Source organism: Emydura macquarii, unplaced genomic scaffold (genome assembly GCF_026122565.2).
Source record: "Emydura macquarii macquarii isolate MOO-44397 ecotype Brisbane River unplaced genomic scaffold, CSIRO-AGI_Emac_v2 contig_2742, whole genome shotgun sequence".
NCBI lineage: Eukaryota > Metazoa > Chordata > Testudines > Chelidae > Emydura > Emydura macquarii.
In genome coordinates this window covers 465,506-487,241 of record NW_027132879.1, presented here as the reverse complement: position 1 = coordinate 487,241, position 21,736 = coordinate 465,506, and the positions used below count along the sequence as shown (strand labels likewise).

The 21,736-nt window shown below is 46.4% G+C and overlaps 1 protein-coding gene across 4 annotated transcripts in view; it reads left to right on the top strand.

Moving 5' to 3' along the window:
* Positions 1–21,513, top strand: part of XIRP1 (xin actin binding repeat containing 1) — a 49,428-nt gene extending 27,915 nt beyond the window's left edge. For 3 of the 4 annotated variants that reach the window (XM_067566190.1, XM_067566189.1, XM_067566191.1), the window contains 3 exons: positions 8,637–8,776; positions 10,537–10,590; positions 12,492–21,513. In XM_067566190.1, coding sequence (XP_067422291.1) covers positions 8,637–8,776; positions 10,537–10,590; positions 12,492–20,261 — 7,964 coding nt within the window. In that variant the 3' untranslated portion in view covers positions 20,262–21,513. The remainder of the gene's footprint in view (positions 1–8,636; positions 8,777–10,536; positions 10,591–12,491) is intronic. The other variant, XM_067566192.1, reaches the window with a different exon arrangement.
* The last annotated feature ends 223 nt before the right edge of the window (positions 21,514–21,736 follow it).

Below are 21,736 nucleotides of genomic sequence, written 5' to 3'. Positions count from 1 at the left end.
TTGAAATCCCAATTGAATGTTTAAATCCCATCTTAAGAAAAAAGATGATTTATATTATTTTTTGGTAAAGGTTTGTATTATAATTTGTATCTATGACAGAGCCTAGAGGCCCAAAACTGAGATCAGAGCCTCATTGTCCTAGTTGTGGCATACACACGTTATAAAATACAGTCCCTCCCCTAAAGAGTTTGCAATTTGAAAGCAGTATAACTAGCTCTCTTTTATTGTGGGTCTCGCAATAATTGGTGTTTTCCTTAAAACCCCAGTTGATGGAGTCATGTGAATACATGAGAATCTCAGCTTTCATTTAAAAAATACATTTCTGGCACTCATGGCTGTAGAGAAAAGGATGAAAATGTGACTCAGGTGCACCCTAAAGAGTCAAAAATCAGAAGGGGGAAAAATAACCAAGAGGTTTTTGGGGTTTTTTTTAATCTCATGATTTTTTAAGTCAATCTCATGATTTTTTGGGGAACAGACTAATAATTTTTGAATATTTGTTGGCAATGGTAAACTATCACATGAGATTGGCCCATCCCTAGAAATACCCCAGCTTGAATTTCAGATCCCTGGACTTTGCAAAACTGGCAGTTAGAGGAAAACAGGTGGTTTGCAAACTAGCAAAACCTGATGCAGAAGTCATGGAGCAAGAGAGGGAATAAATAAGAAGCCTCTAGACATCAGTGTTCCAGACTCTTTCCTGCCAGCAGCCTCACTTTAGGCGGCTATTTCCTGCCCTCCCCAAACACGACCCTTTCTTCTCACATTGGTAAAATCAGCACATGGCCTTTTGTTTTTCTCTCATGTGTCCCAAATGCTCAATAGCAAGGTGCAGTTGGACAAGCCAGGCAGAAATAGCTGAGAAAGCACTTTTATCCTGTTCAGCTGGATGAACAAAAGCTGCCTGTCTATCTCCATCGCCACCCCCTTTCCATGGAGAGTCTATCTTTCACACCAATGGAAGGTGGATAGCATTTCCCACTAGTTCCAGAGGTGTAACCCCAGGATCACTTCACCGTTCAGCCCAGCTGCCAGAACCCCATGTCCTCAGAAAGATAGAGAGATTCAGACAGCCTGGTCAGTCCTCTGAGCTTCCCCTGGTCTCCCCCATCTGCTTTCCACATATTTTGCATTCACCGCCGTGACAAAAGCTCTCCTGCAGCAGCTGCTAGGCACTGGCGCTGGATCATTCCATGAGGAATGTGGACCCGGTGCGGGGTTGAACAAGGCCCAGTGGCCTATGGTAAAACTGAGGGGATCAAGGCACTGACAGCAGCACAATGGGCCGTCAGCACACAGAATGGAGGAAGAGATTTGAACTTGTTACCATTGATTTAGCAGGGCCAATGAGCGCCTAGTCTCCCAGATTAAGCTGCCACACTGGCTTCTTCTCCAGCTATTATTAGTGCTTAGCCATCTATGAGAATTCCAGAAGACCAGCTACATGACTGGCGCCAGCAATGAGCACGCCTTTTGTCAGAGGGCTGATTATCAACCAGGGAAGCTGGGAGGAGGGGAAGGGAGTGATTCAGCGCAAGTGACTTTAAATTCCAGCAACAGATACATGATCCATTACAACTGGGCTGAGGGGTGGGGGCAAATTGTGATGCTGACGCACAAACACTGGGGCTGGTGTCACTGATCAGCGCTGACTCCATCTCAGGGGGGCTGAAGCTGCTGCTTAGCTCAGTGCGTCCTCCAGAGACCCCCACAGCTGGGTGACCCAGGCAGCAAAGAATAGCTGGGATTCCAGAGATTCTTGGTAACGAAACCAGCCAGTTTAGACCACCATAGATTGCGTCCAAGAACGTACAACCAGGCGGGTCACTCTCATTCACTAAACTGCTTCAGCCACGGAGTTTAAATTACCCTGTCGCGCGAGGTATTTAAAAACAGAGTGGGCAAAATGGTAGAAAACACACTGGGGTGAAAAAGCCTGCCTTGGCAGGTCGAGTGAGGATAGCTCTTTGCCAGGTCTAACTTCCACAGTCCTGTGAAATGGCAGGTTGCTATGTGTAACCACAACACGTTCAATTTAGTGAGTCGCAGTGCACGGCCGCTACTGACTCATGGTACACTAGTAACTGGCAGAAACGGGGGGTCAGAAAAGCCCACTGGAAACAGTAGGCAGCTGTGCCCCCATTGCTGGGGAAACACCAGCGATACGCGTTCTCTAGTAGCCATCATCAACCACACTTTCTTTAGAGCAAGAAGAGGAAACTATTTTGCCTGGCGTTGCTAGCTTACATAGATGTGAGTTTACTGAGCTGAGAGCCCACCCAAGGTTTGGTTTCACACATCACATCACAGGATGGTTCTACTTTGCTTTGGAAAAACAAATTGCAAACACATTAGCTGCGGCACCCCCACTTTAGCCCACACGGCAGAGCTCAGATCCCGTTACACCATCCCATGGCACAGTAACAGGCAGGGAAATACAGAGGCGCCACTGTCAGAATGGCCACAGTGGGGTTCATATGGTGGCACAAAGGGCTTTTGCTTAGCAGCTGTGTTTGTTCAGTGCAGATGATTTCAGAAGCAAAACTGATGACACGCTGTTGGTCAACCAGCCCAGCTTGACTAGGTGCTGAGCTTGCAGCTTCTTTTTTTAATACGTGATTCAGTCATTCGGTAATTCACTGGGGACGGTCACGCTAGCTGGTCTACAAAAAGTCCTAGCAAGACAGGTGATGGACACTAACAGGTGGGTGGTATTGTTTCCTTACAGCATATAACAGTTTAAGTAGAATGAGAAGCAACCAGGGTTGCTGGCTTATTTAAAGATGGGTTTTTCTCAGCACAAAAGAATTTTGTTTTCCTTTACTGCGATTCTAGCTGCTGGGTCTAACATAGTTATTGTGGATGGATGGATGGATGGATGGATGAAAGAAAGAAAAAAAGAGAAATTTTGTACTGAGCTTTGCACCATCAGTACCTTTTTCCTATGAAGCTATGATGCTTTCTTCATCTCGTAGTATTACCTTCAATAGGAGGCAGTGTGCTCTGGTAGTTTTAACCAAATGGTTAAATGCTTGTTTGTGCTTATGATTTAGGGCACATCACTCCATCCCCCATGAAGGCTAATAACTGAACGATTAGCAAGAATGAATATAATGAATAATTTCCCAAGCAGGGAAAAGTGTAGGTTTCTCATGTTCTGTGTTATGTAGCTTTCCAGGACGCTTGTAACAAAGGGAGATTCTGATTCTAGTTTCAGAGACTGAGCACCAGTCTGGAACCAGCGTTAAACACAAGCTTGACAACAGAAATACACAGTGGATCAAACTCTATCACTGGTGTAATTTACCTGATTTCAGTGGAGTCACACCAGGGATGAATTTGGTCATCTCTTCTGAATTTTATGGTGCAGATTCTCAGCATCTGTCAATCAGGATAACTATTACCATGAATGAGTCAACACTAATTTACCAAGTTGAGATTCCTAGTCAGGGCTGCAGCCCTCATGAAAGCACATTTTTTATGAGCTAGCTAATGAAGATGCCCGTAGTGATCAGAGTTATCAGGTTTAAAATCCCTAGACTCCCTGGGGCCTCAGCTGGTTCTAATGTTTTATTTATGTCCCTATCTGCCCGATACTACTGGGATGAATGTAATAAATAAAATAAAAATTCCAACAGAGTCAAAGCTTGGCCCTTCATCTAACCATATGAACTGAGTCCCAGACAGTTTACTAGATCTTTTAGATGAGACATTAATACCCAGGGTCTCAAACGTTGTAATCAGACATGAGAGACGCCATGGCAGTTTTTGTGATTAGTAGTGGTTTGCCCTGGTGTTTTGATTCAAAATGTTCCCCACCACCTTAGAGGTGGCCGCCCTTGCAGTAGTATGATATCCTTCTAGTTTGTGAAGCGCTGCGGGATTCCAGTTGCAGGCTAAATGTCAAATAATTATACACCGTATAATATGCTGTTCAGTAATTACAAAAAGTTTATAGCCTGGCTTTCTGGTTATCAGAGTGAATTGTTGTTCCTCAGATATGTGGGCTATTATCTATAATTAGCAATTTAGCGAGTGGCTGCTGTGTATGTTGTCATGCACAGCTGTGGGTCATTGCATACTTTCCATGCTTTCAGAGCACACAGCTCATGCCGCTGTTTTTAACTCCCTATATCTAAGGCATGTTATTTTCTGGAAGGTGATAAGCAAAGATCAGGTTTGCAAATACCAAGCACTGGTAAAAGAAAAAGAAAGAAAGAAAACGATAGGGAGAGAGTTGATTGAAAGTCTCATATCTAACAATACACGTCAGTAAAAGAGCAGCCCTTTGGTGTTCCGTTCAGCGGATCTAAATGCTTGAGGCACTCAGGATAAGAATTTCCCCACAAACTAGCAATGGAGTCATTCGTTTCTGCTATGCAAATGATTTAATCTACCATAAATATCAATTAAGTGGTTAAAAAAAATGTTATCTCCATAAACTCTTTAGGACAAGGACTGTCACTTTGTTCTATGTTTGTGCAGCACCTTGCACAGTGATGCTTGGACCTCAGTAGTTTGGGAGCCAAATTAACAAGCAACCCTAAACAGTCATAGTTGTGTGAATTCATGGTTTCATTTACTATAGCACAATTTATATATATTATTCTCACAGCAAATAAGTTAATAACTTAGTGCAAGTTCATAACTTAACTGGATACTAACATAGTAAAAGCATCCTGATTGGTTAATAACTTTGACTGGTTAATGATTAAATCACACAGGGTTTTAACATCATGTGCTGCAAAGAGCCACAGGAGACACATTAAAGAGCCGCTTGGGCTCACAAGCCTCAGTCTGAGAGTCACTAGCCTAGCACAATAACGTCCTGCTCCATTACTGGGACTCATAGGCACTACGGGAATACACATAACAACAACACGATGCCACACCACCAAAATACAAACCTAGACGGCACATGCCTGGATGGCTTCAGGGTAGAGAATATTTATATGACTCCATAATGTTAACTTCTAAAGGGGGAAACCTGGACCCACTCGCTGGAGGCTGCATCCCTGAATGTCACGCACCATGACCAGCCCAGCTATTTTTAAGGCCAGATCTTTTTATCAAGTCTGTTTGAATTGACCGTTTCTGAGATTTCATACGTCTGTTAAAATGCCCACACTGTGTTTCTTTGCACGGGGAGGGGTTAGAGGGAGTGATGAAAATTAAGCTCCACCCCCCAATCCTAAACCCTGTCTGCCCACCTCGAAGAACTGACTGCTTCTGCTCAAAATATTGCAAAATGAACCAGTTAACAATGTTGACAGTTATGCTGTTGTTGGGGTGTCAGTGGCAACACCTTATTGAGTGGGACTGTTCACACCTCGAAGAGCTATTTGTTTAGATGGTGCACCTAGCAACACAGGGCGATGGCATTCCACTGCAGGGGCACCACATCTGGAAGGTTGCCGTTACAATCAAAAGGACTAGAAGCTTTTTTTCTTAACTGAGACGCTACTGGGACCACCACATTAGTGCTAGTTTGGCATTATGGCCAGTGCTAGCTCAATCTGACTTCTGTTTATTCGACTGGGACCATTTAGTCTGGGATTTGCAAAGCAGCCTTTGGACATTTGGAATTCAATGGTGTTTCCTGAACCTAATTCCCTTAGGCTTCTTTAAAGAGCTCAGCTGTAATAGGCATTTCAACACAGAGAGAATAAGAAGGCTAACAAGGGGTTTTCCTGTTGGCCAATGAGTGTTTTAAGAGACACTTCCTGCAGATAATTCAGCAGGCTTCTATGCTGCGCTTTTATAAAATATGGCTATAACACAGAATGTCTTAGGGTGCCATAAAGTGCATAGTCCCTGAACTTGACCAGTCCTACAGGCCAAAACATTGTCATGGTGTCAACCACATCCAGCACTTGCATGCCACAACTCAGAACTGGATTGCTCTGTAAAAAGTATGTTCTAGCTCAAACAGAAGTTGTGGGCTTGATGCAGGAATTACTGCATGTGATTCGCTGGCCTGTGTGGTGCAGACTAGATGGTCATAATGGCCTTTTCTGGCTTTAATCTAGTAATCTATTTTCTGGCTTTAATCTAGTAATCTTAATGCCTTGGTCATAGACTCATAAATTCTAGGGCCAGACGGGACTATTGTGATCATCTAGTCTGACCTCCTGCATAACACAGGCTGTTGAGCTTTCCCAGAATGATTCCTAGAGCAGATCTCTTGGAAAAAACTACCCAGTTGTCAGTGATGGAGAATCCACTACAACCCTTGGTAAATTATTCCAGTAGCTAATTACTCTCACTGTTAAAAATTGACCATGTTTCCAGTCTGAATTTGTCTAGCTTCAACTTCCAGCCATTGGGTTGTGTTGTACCTTTCTCTGCTAGATTGAAAAGCCCATTTTAAATATTTGTTCCCCAGATAGGTACTTACAGGGATGATCAAGTCACCCCGTAGCCTTCTCTTAGTTGAGCTAAATAGAGATTATCAGTGCAAAGCATGTTTTCTAATCCTTTAATTATTCTTGTGGCTCTTCTCTGACCCCTCTCCAATTGTTTGACACTCTCCTTCCCTTTCTCAAACATGGATATGACAAATTCCACAGCTGCTTACATAAGAAAGTATCTACATATCTGGCGTGTTCTGCTGGTGGTACCTATTTCCTCTCCTCTTATGTGCCAGTGACCCTTGGCAGATCCAGCTAGGCTAATTCCTCATTGTTTCCAGCTGCTTCCCAGGTATCCAACCTCCTTTCTGCATTGAAAAGCCTGGGCATCTCTAGAAGCAGCTGGAAGCAAGGAGAAACATCCAGCACCACGTGACCTGCAACCTCTCCATGGACTGCCAGCAAGTGTCGCCAATCATCGCAGTGTGAGATCCACCGTTCTACTGTGTGTGTGTGTCTTAAATTCAGTATTGCCAGCTCGCACAATCTTATCACGAGTTTCGTGTTACCTGATGTTTTACCTAAAGTACAATTTTCTGGGGTCATGTTATGGTGTGTGACACTTCGCTTTCACTTCTTTTTAAAAAGTGCATTTCTAGCACTCATGGGTGCAGAGAAAAGTTTGGCAGTGTGACGTCTGAGGACCAAAACCAAGAAGGAAAAAAAGAAATGAACCTCCAATTTATTATTTTCAGTGTGTCATGATTTTAAGCCAATTGTGTGGTTCTTGGGAACCTGACTCAATGCTTGGGATTGGCAACACTGTTTAATGAAGCAAAAATATTATTAATTAATTATTATTATTTATTATTAATTCATCACCGTAAATATTCATACAGTGGTCACCTATAAAAACCAAATCAACCTTTACTGCATTGCAGTAGTTGGCTTTATCGTGGTTATTCCTATACTGTAGTTCAGGTAGAAAACACTGTGAATACTGCAGTAAATATTGCAGGCTGCAATAGGAATATTCATTTCAATAGCCATCTGTCTGTTAGGGTCTCACCCTCATCTCATCTCAGTCAGTGGTAGATGATTTCAGGATCAGGCCCTTAGCTACAAACACATGCACTGGTTGGGTAGCAGTGACCAGGGGAGAGCGAGCTGAACAAGAACCAGTGTGGGCAAGTGTGCAATCAGTAGACTGTGGCTTTCTCCATAAGGCAATGTTGGAATTATGTTAGCATATGCTTGGGCTGGGTCCTGGTAGCTCAAAAAAGAGCGTGGCTAGATCTCATTAGGTACGAAAGCTAGTCTTGTGGTTAGGACACTAAACAAAAACCCAGGTTCAATTCCCAGCTGTGCCACTAATGTCCTGTATGACCTTAGGAAAGTCACTTAACCTCCTTGTGCCTCAATTCCCCATCTGTGAAATGGGGATTATAATGTTTCCTTACCGTACAGGGAGTTGTGAAGCTAACTGCATTAACTGCTTGTGAGGTGTGCTGGTAGCACAGTGCTGGGGCTATAAAAAGGGGGGGAAGAGAGGGGTGTTGATTAAAGTAAATAAGAGTTTCATTTCCCCGCACCCTCTCATTTCTGACAGTTGCATTCAAACGTCAAGGTGGCATTACACCTTAGCTCTGAGAGGCCAGGACTGGCCTATGTCAGAGCCTTATAGAAATGCAACGTTGCTGACAGGACAGAATGAGGAGACTGCTTGCAAATACGTCTCTTGCTGCTCAGAGGTAGCACCCAGGACGTGGTCTCTCCTTCAAGCATATGGTATGGCATAGGCAGGACCTGGGACTAGATGGCCCATTGCTCCATTCCAGTATGGTCATTCCAGTGTCCCCTGGTTTCCATCTGATCTCGTCACTCTCCCCAACCCATACCTCAAAAGTTAATTTCTGTCCCCCTGAGAGTTTGGAAACTTTCAATGTTTCTTTCACGATCCAAGAGAAATCACAGTTAAGGAGGAACATTGTGATCAGCAAGGTTCCCCATCTGCCACAGCATTTCACCCTGGGCTGCCTCCCTACCCGGTCTCAGAACAGGCAAGCAGGTCAACGACTTGCCCTCGGAGCAGGGTCCCTTAGCCTCAGTGACTGACCACCCAGTTCCCTTCACCACTCGAGACCTGAGCAATTGGGGGCACGGGTTGCTGAGGCCCGGCTCAGGGCCCCATGCCGTCATTTGATTTGCTTGTGTGTAAAGCCAGCCCTCTTGGCTGCCTTTGGCACCCTGGCACATATCTAATGCACACCTCTGTCCCTGTTTCAGATGAGAGGACACGGTCAATTTTAGACAACACTAGCCACTTACTGCACCAAGGACCTGGGAAACCCTCCTCCCCCTCCGTGAAGGAACGGTCAGCTCTCTATCTGACTCAGACAGCTGCCGCCGCTGCTCTCCCAAAGTCTGTAAGTAGCTCGTGCTTTTCATTCCTGGCCCTTGGCTGAGTCACCAAAAGCATCTGAGCAATGTCTGTTCCCAGCAAATGGCCATAACGAGGTGAAAGGGAATATGTTTGTTTTATATAGAGTTAATTCCATATTCCTCCAAATCTTTCTCTTGCTGAGGAGCTGTAAGACATATTAATTTACCATAGATATATTATATATATGTACGCCCCCTGGTAGAAGGGTTCTATATTATACATGCATGTATACACACGTATATTTTATGTACATTAAATACATGCAGATACTCCTATATATTGTGTTTACAGCCAGACACACATTCTATATCCTCTAGATTTAATGGCCTTCTACAAGTACAGGGCCTACGTTAAGCATCTACAGTACTCTTGCAGCTTCTGCTGCATGGGATATTGTTCAGTCCCATCCCTAAAGTCTGGTGTAGTGTTGCTGTGTGCTGTTAAATTGCTGCTGTAATCCACCCCAGGGGTGACTGCATTTCAGCAATGAGAAAAGTCATCCCCTGACCTTGCTGGTCTGATCCCACTTGCACTGCAGCAAATAGCAAAAGTTCAACAGACATCAAAGGGGCAGGATCAGGCCCTGTAGGATATAAACATAGTCATTTGTAATACTCATTGGGGCTTTCAAAACGTGCCGTACAAGGGACTGAGGCTGAGCACCTGCAGTTCCCATCGATCTCAAGGGAAGCTGTGGGTGCTCAGCCCCTTTCAGGATCAGGCCCTAGCTAAATCCTAATGGATAAACCAATTTCGGGATGGAAGGGAAAGATTTTCTGTGACATTTACTAGGATCTGTTTTTCATCAAACAGCTCTATAAAAGCAACGAAATACGTCCTACGAGCACCGGTGCTGCAAGTGCAGAAGCACACGCAAAGTTGTTGCACTCTAACACAAGTGCGAGCAGAGGCTTCACATTTAGGCTTTGGCCACATTTGAGCTGGGCAGTGTGACGCACACTCGTGCAGATGAACCCCTGCTAGCTCTGCTCAAGACACCACCTCAAGTAGCAGGGTGGCTGGGATGGCCTGGGCGGCTTCTCGGCCTCTCCACCTAAATATAAACCCATCCGGACCCCCTGGGACACACAGGGGCAGCCAGCCCAAGCTGCCACCTACACTGCCCCAGCTGCACTTCTATGGTTACAGGCTAGCTTGAGCATGGCCAGCACAGGTACATCTACACACACGGGGAATCACATCTCCCAGTGCCAGTGTTAAGCCCTGGGGCAGTCCTCCATACTGAGTGGCAAGAAGTTTTGAGCCCTCTGCATGTCCATTCCCTTATTCACAAATGGGAAGGGTACCCAAAAGGGGCAGGGGACAGGTAAAGAACGGGTACATCTGAGAACAATAGTTTAAATATGATCCTTCTCAAGCTAATGCTCTGCTTAACTACCTGTTCCCCACTTAGGACTGACTCCCGCTACTTAATCAGAGTATCATTGTAGTCCCACAACAATGCTCTCAGCCGTGCAGGTTCAGATTCCCCGATGCTCCTCGTCCTGTATACTTACGTGTGTTACACTCTGTACCTCTCCTGTAAATGAGCTTGTCCACAATGTACTTATCGGTCCTCAAGGACATTCTTGGTTTTCACTTTTAATTACTTCTTTTGGGTTCTGAAATAATTCTGAAATAATAAAAAGTGTAAGGTAAGAACTAGTATGTTATATACAGAGAGAGAGAGAGCACGTCTGTATGTGTGCAGTTCTGTATCATAACATTTTGTTTCTCTTTCAGAATACCTTCAAGGAGAGCACTGCTCATTCTCTTGGCAGCCAGAAAGCAAGCAAGGTAGGACATGCTAATAACACGTGTGGTTGCCTAACCAAGTCTTTGTGGACTGGTGTAGAGTGTGATTTAATTACTTGCATGTGACAATGAGGACCACTTTCATGTGGAATATGGAGGTCTGACACCTGAACTACCCAGCCATATTTAGAACTTGTTTATGGGGTTCAAAATCACCTCTCATAAAAAGGGTCCAGTAATTTAGAAATATGTCAGCTCATATGAAACTGCAGTGTGTTGCAACTTGCCATGAAATATACTGATTTTGGTCTTTTGTTACTAAGGTTCAATACATTTTTTTTTTAAACTGGAAGTATTTGTGTGTTTAACAGAGTGAAATAGCATTGCACATAACTGATCTTGAATAAAAATATATGCAGTGTAATGGTATGCAAAGGTTTCTGCTTGTGTTGAAAGATGAATTACCAGAATTATGGTCTCTCTTAGGTAATGATTTATTAACATCAGTTATCTCCCATTTCTAAAAATCTCCTGTCTGGTATAGATGCCGGGCGTTCAGCACAACAATATGCTATACAACAATCAAACTTCACAAGCTAAAATACCAGGGAGCAGAGTCAGAGGGGAATCAAAGTACAAGCAGACAAAATTCTAACATCACATGGATGCAACTCCCATTCCCTTCAATATCAATGTTTCCATGTAGCCAAGAGCAGAATTTGGCCCAGTAGGTCTGGAAGGAAACTATTGGCATAACTTACACCTTCTCCTGGCCCCCTCAAAGTATGTATGTTTTACCTGCTTAGATTTCCTTTTCCTTAATTAGTCCCTCTCCTTATGCATCACCTCCAAATTCATCTTACCAAATTTAATTGTGACTCAGCTGGTTTAACCCACATGCTGAGGAGCCGGAAGAGAAGCCTTCATAAGGAAAAGCAGCTAGGAGGAGGGAGGGTTTAAGTCAGTAAAAGTTAAAGGAGACCAAACACTACTTTACTGTACATCTTTGCACATTTTCTTCTGGCTCCATAATGGGTTAAGTTACTCTCCCTTACAGATCACAAGTGGGCATGAGGGGATCTCACTTACACCAACTCTCATTTTGGCCCAATACCGATGACATTCAAGGTTTCCAAGTTAAATGTCACTTATCTTAAGTCTCCCATCTGCGTGAAGTTTTCCAAGCATATTAACTATCATCATCTCACCTGGAGATATGGGACACATGATCAAGCCACAACAGAGGAAATCATTAATCCAGTCACGTTTTTCTTCATGCTGCACAGATTATAACAAAACATTTCAGCACAGATAGAGAAAGGCCATCTCTGATTAAGACCCAACACTTTGCACAGCGTTCCATCCACCCAAATATATAGATGGTCTTCACTCATCATCATAGTCACTGAATTCCGCCTCCTCCATGGGTCTTCTCCCATCTGATTACCAGGTTTCCTGGTAGTCCCACAGGCTTCCTTCTGAATTCTTAACTGGGTCTTCACTCCCCAGGCTCACTGCAGCACTGCACGCCTGGGAGAGATCTAAGCAGGCATTAGCTCCCTGCTATTGAGCCATGCACCTGTTAATGTAGTTCTGATGGTCATCCTCTCTTGCTAACACTATCCAGATCAGGTATCTCGGTCACTCTCTGGTTGACTTAATATGTAGGGGTTCTAGACTCTATCTGCTTGAAATGTATGGATTAGAGGCCTTGCTTTAAACGGTCTTGCTGCGGAAACGGATTTAACACCATAACCCCAAGCCTGGAAAGAGTTTGCTGTGGCGTGATGCTTTTGAGTGCTGTGTGCAGCAGAATCCAAGATAAGGAATTAGCATTCAGTAGGTGCATGGGTTTTCCTCACTTGTTTGCCGTTCTCACTACTAACGAGCGCTGGGCTGGTGGGGAGAGATAATGCTGATGTTTAAAACTGTTTCCCCCAAAGATGGCAGAGGCTCAGAACCAGGTGTCATCTAAAGTGAATGGAAGGAAAATGGAAGAGGACTTACCTCCCCCTCCCCAGCAAGACTCATTCCAGGCCTCGACTTCCCTTGCTGGGAGCCAGGATTCAAACCCTCTGCCTCCACCTCCTCCTAAGGAATCCTTCTCCAAGTTCTACCAGCAGCGCCAAGTGAATGAGCTGAAGAGGCTCTACAAGCACATGCATCCTGAGCTGAGGAAGAACCTGGAGGAAGCTGTGACGGAGGACCTGGCAGAAATGCTCAGCACGGAAGATCCCAGTGCTCCGGCCTCAGTGAATCTGGATGCAGTGCTCCCGGGGGAGGTTCAGTCCATGCGCTGGATCTTTGAAAACTGGACACTGGACTCCATCGGGGAGCATCAAGCCACCAAGAAGTTGGCAGAGGAGGAAACCATCCCAAGCGGGGATGTGAAAAGCACGTCCATGAAGTTCGAAAGCCAGTCATTAAATGGAGACAGGTTGTCTGCATTGGCCAAAGTGCCCGAGACAGACCGCGCAAAAGGGGACGTGCATACGGCCCGGTGGCTGTTTGAAACCCAGCCACTGGACTCATTAAACAAAATGTATTCAGATGAAACAGAGGTGCAGGAGGCAGTTCTCAAGGAGCCCGTTCAAAGAGGGGATGTGAAAGGGGCCAAGCAACTCTTTGAAACCCACTCTCTGGCTGCGTTGGGCCACTGCAGCTCAGTGGAGGAGCAGAGTATCCTGCAGCTCAAATCAGAAATCCAGGAGCTAAAGGGCGACGTCAAGAAAACCATCAAGCTGTTCCAGACAGAACCACTCTGTGCCATCCGAGACAAAAATGGCACTGTCCATGAGATCAAATCTGTCTGCAGAGAAGAAATACAGAGCAATGCGGTCAGGACAGCTCGCTGGCTGTTTGAGACTCAGCCACTGGATACCATCAATAAGGACACCTCCAAAGTGCAAATTATCCAGGGGATTTCATTAGAAGAGACAGGACAGGGGGATGTCAGTGGAACAAGGTGGCTGTTTGAAACTCAGCCACTAGATGCCATCAAAGAATTGACAGTGGAAGAAAAGGATTTCAAGGCTTCCATAGATTTTGTTGAAGGGGCAGATGTCAGTAAGCAGCGTCTGCTTTTTGAGACCCAGCCTCTTGACTCTCTGAAAGGAGATGACTCAGACAGTGACCCAGTCAAAGAAGAAGTCATCGGAGGTGATGTGAAATCCACACTCTGGCTGTTTGAAACCCAACCGATGGAAACCCTGAAAGATAATTTTGAAGTGGGCCATTTAAAAAGAGTGGGGCTTTTGGAAGAGGAGAGGGGGGATGTGAAGCAAAGAAAGCACGTCTTTGAGACCTGTCCCCTAGGCAGCATCTCCAAGGCATCCTCTGAAGACCCCATAGCCTCTAGCGTACAAGAGGTGATGAAGGGGGACGTAAAATCTTTCAAAAACCTGTTTGAAACTCTCCCGTTAGACAGCATTCAGCAGACTGACGCTGAGTCCATCCCCAAACAAGAAGAGGAGATACCAGCTGGGAACGTCAAAGCCAACCAGTTCCTGTTTGAGACAACGCCTTTGTACGCCATCAAGGACAGCTTTGGAAACTTCCACAAGGTCACCTCTGTAAGCAGAGAGCAGGTCATAAGCGGCGATGTCAAGAACTACAAATGGATGTTTGAAACCAAACCTTTGGACCAGTTTGATGACAGCACCGAGAAGGTGGATATAATCAGAGGGATCACAAAGCAGGAGGTGATAGCTGGTGATGTCAGAACAGCGAAATGGCTCTTTGAAACCCAGCCCATTGACGTCATCCATCACCGAGCCAACCAAACAGAAGAGCACTCCTCTGTGAAAAGGGAGGTCTCCCAGCAGGGCGATGTGAAAACCTGCAGGTGGCTGTTTGAGACGCAGCCAATTGACACCCTGTATGAGAAGGTCGAGAAAAAGCAGGAAGGGGAAAGCTCTGTACCGCAGGCTGATGTTAAGTCGTACACATGGATGTTTGAGACCCAGCCCCTGGATTCCCTGAAAGGCCAGGAGGAGCAGTATTTACAGGTCAGCAAAGCATACCGCCAAGATGACTTACAAGGGGTCAACGTCAAAACTGTGAGACATCTGTTTGAGACTGAACCACTGGTTAGCACTGCCTCCAGCGAGATCGACTCAAAGAAAATGGTCAGGTACTCCAGCCACGTGGAGATACAGTCCGGGGAAGTGTCTCGGGTGAAGGAATTCTTTGAAACCAAGCCCTTGGATATACGGGGCAAATTGGCCACAGCCACGAAAGAGAAGGACATCCCTGCAGATGGGAACATAGAAGCTGGATCAGTGCACAAGTTCACCTGGCTCTTTGAGAACTTCCCCATGGATACTATAAAAAACAACACTGAGGGCATCCAAGAAATCCCCCCAGAGAAGGATATTGAAGGGGTGGACGCTGGAGGCAAGAGGTTCATTTTTGAGACCTACGCCTTAGACCAGATTCATGACAAGGTGGACGAGACAGAGATCAAGAGGATCCAAGAGGAGACAATGAACAAAGCCAGCATCACGTCTTGTACCATGCTTTTTGAGAGCCAGCCCCTGTACGCCATCCAAGACAAGGAGGGGGAATACCATGAGGTCACCTCAGTGAAGAAGGAAGAAATAATGAAAGGTGATTTGAAAGGTGCCCGTTGGCTGTTTGAAACCAAACCTCTAGATCAGATCAAGAAGGAGGAGGAGGTGTTTGTGATCAGGGCTGTCACCCAAGAAGACTTCAAGGAAGGCGATGTCCAGTCTGCCCGATGGAGGTTTGAGACGGAGCCTCTTGATTCCTTCTCTGGGGGGAAGAGGCCTGTGGCCAGGACGGTAGATGATGTACAGAAAGGAGATGTCCAGTCCAACAAGCAGCTTTTCGAGTCTCAGCAGGTGAGCCAGAAGAAATACGTGAGGATGGTCAGCGTCAGCGATGTCCAGCATGGCGACGTAAGGACATCCACCTGGCTTTTTGAGAACCAGCCCATCGATTCCCTGAAGGGGGAGTCTGATGGGAGCTCCAGCCTGGGCACTGTGCAGAGAGAAGACAGTCAGAAAGGGGATGTGAAGCGCTGCACCTGGCTGTTTGAAACTCAGCCTATGGACAGCCTCAAAGACCCCAAGGGGTCTGCCAGCCCCAACGCCACGGAGGCAGTCCCTCGTGCGGACGTGAAGAGCACAACATGGCTGTTTGAGACCACCCCTCTGGATAAATTCAGCTCTTCTAAACACAGAACCGAAACGGAGGTGAGAGAGAGGACCGTGAAGGAGACTTTGGAAGGCCTCTGCGCCTGCCAGGCCATCCGGCACGATGGGATCCTCATCGAAGCCAATGATGTAGGGAGCGTGAGGATGGTGAAGTACCAGCTCAGCAGGCCAGGCACTCCAGAGATCCAAAAGGAAGAGATCGTGGGAGGAAATTTGCAAATGATCATGCTGCAGCTACTGCACAGGACCAACGTGGAGGCCCAAGGGATGCTGGTGGAGGGGGATGAGGAGGGCAAGATCAAAGTCAGCCCGCTGCAGCTACTGGACCCAAGCGAAGTCGATAAAAGCAAAGAGGAATTGAGGGGCGACGTAGCTAAGGCTCTCCAAAGTCTCCTTAGCCAAGATGCCTCCATCAAAAAGGGAATGGTCATGCAAGAGACAGAGTCGGGTTTAGTGAAGATGACTATTTACTCTCTCCTGCACCACTCCATCCAGCAGGAAGTTGTCAAGGGCGATGTGAAGTCAACCATAGGGAACCTGCTGGCTTCCTCGCAAGAGCCAAGGATGATGGCGACCATCAAACGGGAGGACAACGAGAAGGGGAACGTCCAGCTCTACACTAGCTGCATCGAGAAGGGAGACCTGGACTATCTAAAGAACCTCCAGCGGGAGTCAGAGATCGAGTCCCTTGTCACCTGTCAGGCAGAACCGGAGCCATCTGAGCCCAGACAGCAGGTGGTGCAGGGGGCTGAGATGCAGGTCTTACAACAGGAGGAACTTGCAGAGAAAGTGACTGCAGGTGTGGTACGAGGGGGCATTCCGGGGGCTAGGCGAGTGCTCATGTGTGAAGGTGTTAGCAAAGAGGACATGTTAGAAAGAGAGGCAGTGCAAACAGGGGACACAGGCTCCACTGCACAGTGTCTTGGGCAACCCCTGAGCCTGCCCACCGTGGTGGAAAAGGAAGATATTGTGTCTGGGGATGTTCAGGCAACCATCCAGTCACTGCAAAAGGCTGAGAACAGCAGCAAGAAGGCAGAGAGAGAAGAGAGAGTCTCTCGAAGTGTAAAGGAAGTGACAATTGCACCCCAGGGAGCAGCCTGCACCAAAGTGGCAGCACAGAAAGATGACATGGCCAGAAGCCAGCGATCAGTGGCCGGGGAAACCCGCCAGACGACAAAAAAACTGGATGAGCAGGCCCTTGGAAGTGATCTTCAAGCTGCAATGCAGAGTCTGAGGCTAGCCACAGCTGAGGCCCAAACCATTCAGCACCAAGTCCGGAGCAAGCTCCACAAAAGCACAGAGGAAATCCAGCTCGCTTGTAAGCAGCCAGCACCCAGCCTTTCGGGAACAACGGCCCCGCAATCAACTGGCTGCAGACAGGAACGGGCATCTGTCAAACAGCTTCAAGCTAGCGCCACCACCAGAGTCCAAGAGTCCTCCAAGTCCCATGCAAGCGTGTCTCAGAAGAGCCTGGCATCACACCAAAAGGTCAGTGCTTCCGAGGAAGTACAGGGAGGACAGCATTTGTGCCAGGAGAGCCGAGTTGTGCCTAGTACAGATGTTAGCGTTAAGGATGATCTGTGTACTGCCGAGCCAGTGAAACCCTGTGTAAACCCTTTGATTGAGTCTGATTACAAAGAGCAATCAGTGCAAGAAGAAAGAGAGCAAGATGTTATGATCAGAGGGGATGTAAAGACAGCTCTCAGAGCACTGCAGAGTGCTGCGACAGAACAGAGGCAAGTAGAAAAGGAGGATGTTGTTCGAGGTAACTTAAAGGCCACGCTTCAGTCGCTGGAGAAGTCTAACGTTAATGTCTCCAAAGGGGATTTTAAAGCTGCTATGATATACAGAAATGCAGGGCAGTCATATTCCATATGTAAAAAGGAAAACGAGACTCAATCAGTTAGTAACGAGACAGCTGTAGTGGCTTCAGGGTCACAGTCTGATAATGACTTTCCTCCTCCTCCTCCCCCAGTTGCTGTGATGAAAACAAAGTGTTGTCCACCCACGACACAAGCAAAAGAAGCTGCCCCTTCCCAGCCAAGCAAAAAGGATGAAGCCCTGGGATGTTCTGAACCCGTGCACAACACTTTCCCTAAGACCCTCACTCCTGTCTCCATTAAAGCCAATGATCAAAGGCCTTCAGAGAAACCAGAGCTTCTCCCCAAACCGGAAATTATTGCCCCACCAAGGAGGAAACCCATCCCCCCCCCCAAACCCCAGCGCTTCTTACAGGAGGCACCTTCACACCCTGCTAGCAACAGCAAAGGGAGGTTGACAAAGCTAGCCCCACCCCCACTGCCTTCTAAACCTGCAGGCCTGAGCGAGCAAAGCAAAGTGAAATCTGCACCCATGAATCAGGCAAAGGACTCTTGTTGTTCTGCTGCCTCGGCACAAGTGGGAGGTGGGGACTATCTGTCAAAGTGCTGCACCCCTCAATCCCCAGTGGCCAATGCTGCTACAGTAAAGAACCAGAGCCCTGAGAAGAAAGCACCCAAAGACATCATCAAAACACCTCTTCAGATAGCAGAGGAAAGATACAAGGCAAGCAAGGAAGAACAGGGCAAGCTAGAGTCTGCAGACTCTAAGACGTCAAAGCCACTTCAAAATGGAGTGGCTGGCTCTGAAACAGAACAGGTGATGACCAAAGAGAAGGCAGCGGCTCCAAGGAATTGCTGCCCGGCTGAGGAAATTCAGGGTCACGGTCCTTCATGTGGCCAAGAGAATGGCTGCACATTGACATCAAGACAAGAATGTCTGGGTGAATATCAGACAGGTCTTACTAACCCAGAGAGTCTGAATAAGCCAAGAACCTCTCCGAAGGGTCAAGACACCCTTCTGAGGAAAGGATCTGCCACAGCACTAAATGCCTCCCCTAAGACAGAAAGTGCAAGCATGTCTAGTACCCATGGGGCCTGGGATAATCAGAGCATCACCCTGAAAACAAATCAGACAAGACAAGAAGAGCCTTCAGCCTCTTCCCATCAGCATTCAAGGAACCTCTTCAAGGAGCAACAGCAGGTAAACAGCAGACAACTGGGACACCTTGAAGTGAAAAGGGAGCAGCTTGCACAGAAGGAGAAGCCATTGGTGGTCATGCGAGAAAAGGCCTGCAGAGAAACGGAGGATGAACGTCGCAAGAGACTGTCTTTCCACAAAGAGGAGATCATGAAGGGCAGCGTTAAGGAGGCCATGGAGATCTTTGAGAACCTGCGGAGGCAGGAGGAGTTGCAAGAGATCCTGACCCGAGTGAAGGAGTTTGAAGAGGAGACGTTTAAGGTGGACGTGAAAGCCCTGAAGAGTTTCTTTGAGAATGTCCCAGAATGGGTGGTGCACCAGAAGGCTCACCAAGTGCAACAGCAGCACAAAGCCGAGAAGGCTGAGCAAATGGTGAAGGAAGACTCTGACAGCGTCTCCTCTGTGGAGCTGGCTTTTGAAGACCTGGAGAGAGCAAGCGCTGAGATCACCCACCTGAAGGAGCAGACGCTAGCCAGGCTGCTGGACATCGAGGAGGCCATTAGGAAAGCCCTCTATTCTGTTTCTAGTCTAAAGTCAGAATCAGACATAGCTGGGCTCTCTGGGCTCTTCAAGGAGACTCTGGGGAATGCCCAGAGCCCTGCAACCAGCAACAATATTCGGAAGATCAGCATCGTGTCCAGCAAAGCCAAGCAAGAGAAAGCAGCACAAGGGACACAGAACGCAGCATCCGTGGGAAGTGCAAATGTATCAGGAAAAACTGAGATAGGCAAAGGAGAGTTAGAGGTCCCCTGCGTCGTTCAGCATCGCGTGAATTCTCCATCCTCTCCTTCCTATATCTCCATTGAGTCTGCTGCCAGGAAGCCTGCAGAATCACCCAGGACAGCATATTCCCCCTGGGATGCCCCTTTACCAGATTATCCCGACATGCCGGGAAAAAGGGATACGTTCACTCAGGACCTCTTTAACTCATTAACTCGCAAGTCAGTGGGGTCCGGTGGATGCAATCTGGCTCCCTTTCAGAATGAACAGGAGCCCATCCAGATGAAGGTAGGTTTGAGCTCAATTAGGCAGCACCGCCTCAGCAACGGCGAGCATCAGCTGAGTGGCAACAGTGACAATGTGAGGTGCTCACCAGACACGTCCAAGGGCAGCTGCCATGGTGCAATCAAAGGAGGCTTTTCTGACTACAGGCCCAAAGCTCCCCTGAACATCTCTAGCCCACAGAATCCAAGGAGGCAGAAAAGCATACTAGAGCTGCAGACTGGGCCAGATGGATCCAAGCTTTATGGAGCCACCCGAACCGTGACCGAGCAGTACGAGGAGGTGGATGAGTTCGGAAACAAGATCATCACTTCGTCCACCACCGTCACGAAGCAAGCAGAGACTCAAAGTTCCTCCACATGCAATGTGGTCTCTCCCCCCCGGTATGAGATAACTGCCTCGCCCCTCCTTCGGAGGTACCTGAACAGCCCAGGTGAAGATTTCCACTCGGATGGCAGCTTGCAGGAAACAGGAGTGGTCTTTGTCACTTTTGGCAACTCCAAGCCAAAAAAATAGGAGGCTTTAGAGAGTGGGAGATGCTAACCAGATAAAGACAAAACAGCGAATTCACCGATTTAATCATGTGACATACAGGAACTCTGTCAAGCCTTGTGATTCTCTCTGAATATTCTCCTAGTGTTTGGGCTGCAGATACAACAGATGCATTCAGGGCCAGCACTTGTGGTAAGCAGCATCCTTCGCCTCACCAACCCGACAGACTTGGAGTTACCACACATCCAAACATCTGAGGCTGCGAGAGAAGCACAAGCAAGAAGATAAACAAATGGGTGTTCTGTGGTGGTTTCTTCTCTCCTGAATAGTGTTTGCGGGTGTGTCCAGGGCATCTCTGAACACAGGCAAAAAAAAAAAAGGACAATTCGAGCCAGCCAAAAGAACCAGCCAGTCTGGGTATTTTGGAAACAGACTCATTTAGCTTACCTTGTCCATCTCTTTCTGATATGAGTGCAGATCTCCCAACAAGCATATTTTTCTCTCTCTCTCTCTCTCTCTCTCTCTCTCACACACACACACACACACACACACACACACACACACTCATGAGTGGGTTGGACTAGTTTTCTCTTAGCTATTAAAAGAAAGAACACCTTCAAATTGCTTTCGGGGGGTGGTGGGAGTGATGCTTAGCAGAAACCAGTACATAGCAAGTATTCAATACTACCTAAAATTGTACAAATGAGGATTTCCAGAATGTTTGTCAGTGTCATTCCCCCTAAGATGGACATGAAGAAAGATGCTCTAGTTAAGACTGGATCAAGATCAACTAAAGAAATGGTTATTGCTATCCTTTCTTTCTTTTTTAGCCCTGTAATTTATTATTCATTATATACCAAATCTTTTATTTTAGACTCCATGCATTATTATGTCTAATGTTTAAATCCATTTTGAAACTTTGTAAAGAAATTTTCTTTTTATTATGAACTTGTTTTGTACATTCTCAGCTCAAGATTTTAGATATTTTGTGCCCCCTCCCCCCCTTTTTTAATTTTTATTGCTGCATTTTGAAGGTAAACATTACCTCTGGAAATACTTTGGTCTGGTTATTTTGTTTTTCCACCTGTTTGATTCAGTTCAAACTACTTAGAAATCCTCTGCTGATAAACTAGTTGAGTTGTCTCTCATGGTCACCACCAACCTTCATCAATGGAAACTAAAAAGAAAACAGAGCTAGAACTGGTAGGGAAAAAATGAATTTTCTACTCAAATGTATTTTTTTTTAACTCTATAAAGAAAAACCTGGAGAATTTTATTCTTTTTCCACATTTTTGCTCTTTTACAACCATATTCTTACAAAAGTTCAAAATTAAAAGAAAAGAAAAGTTCTGCATGTTGGGCTGGGATCGATTCACATACCCACAGCTGGGCATCCAATAACCGTACCAGTGAAGACTAGGATTCAATCTCTTCAATGCAAAGCTATTTATTGGAAAGCAGGTATCACAGACAAACAGAAAAGGCTATACAATGCATCT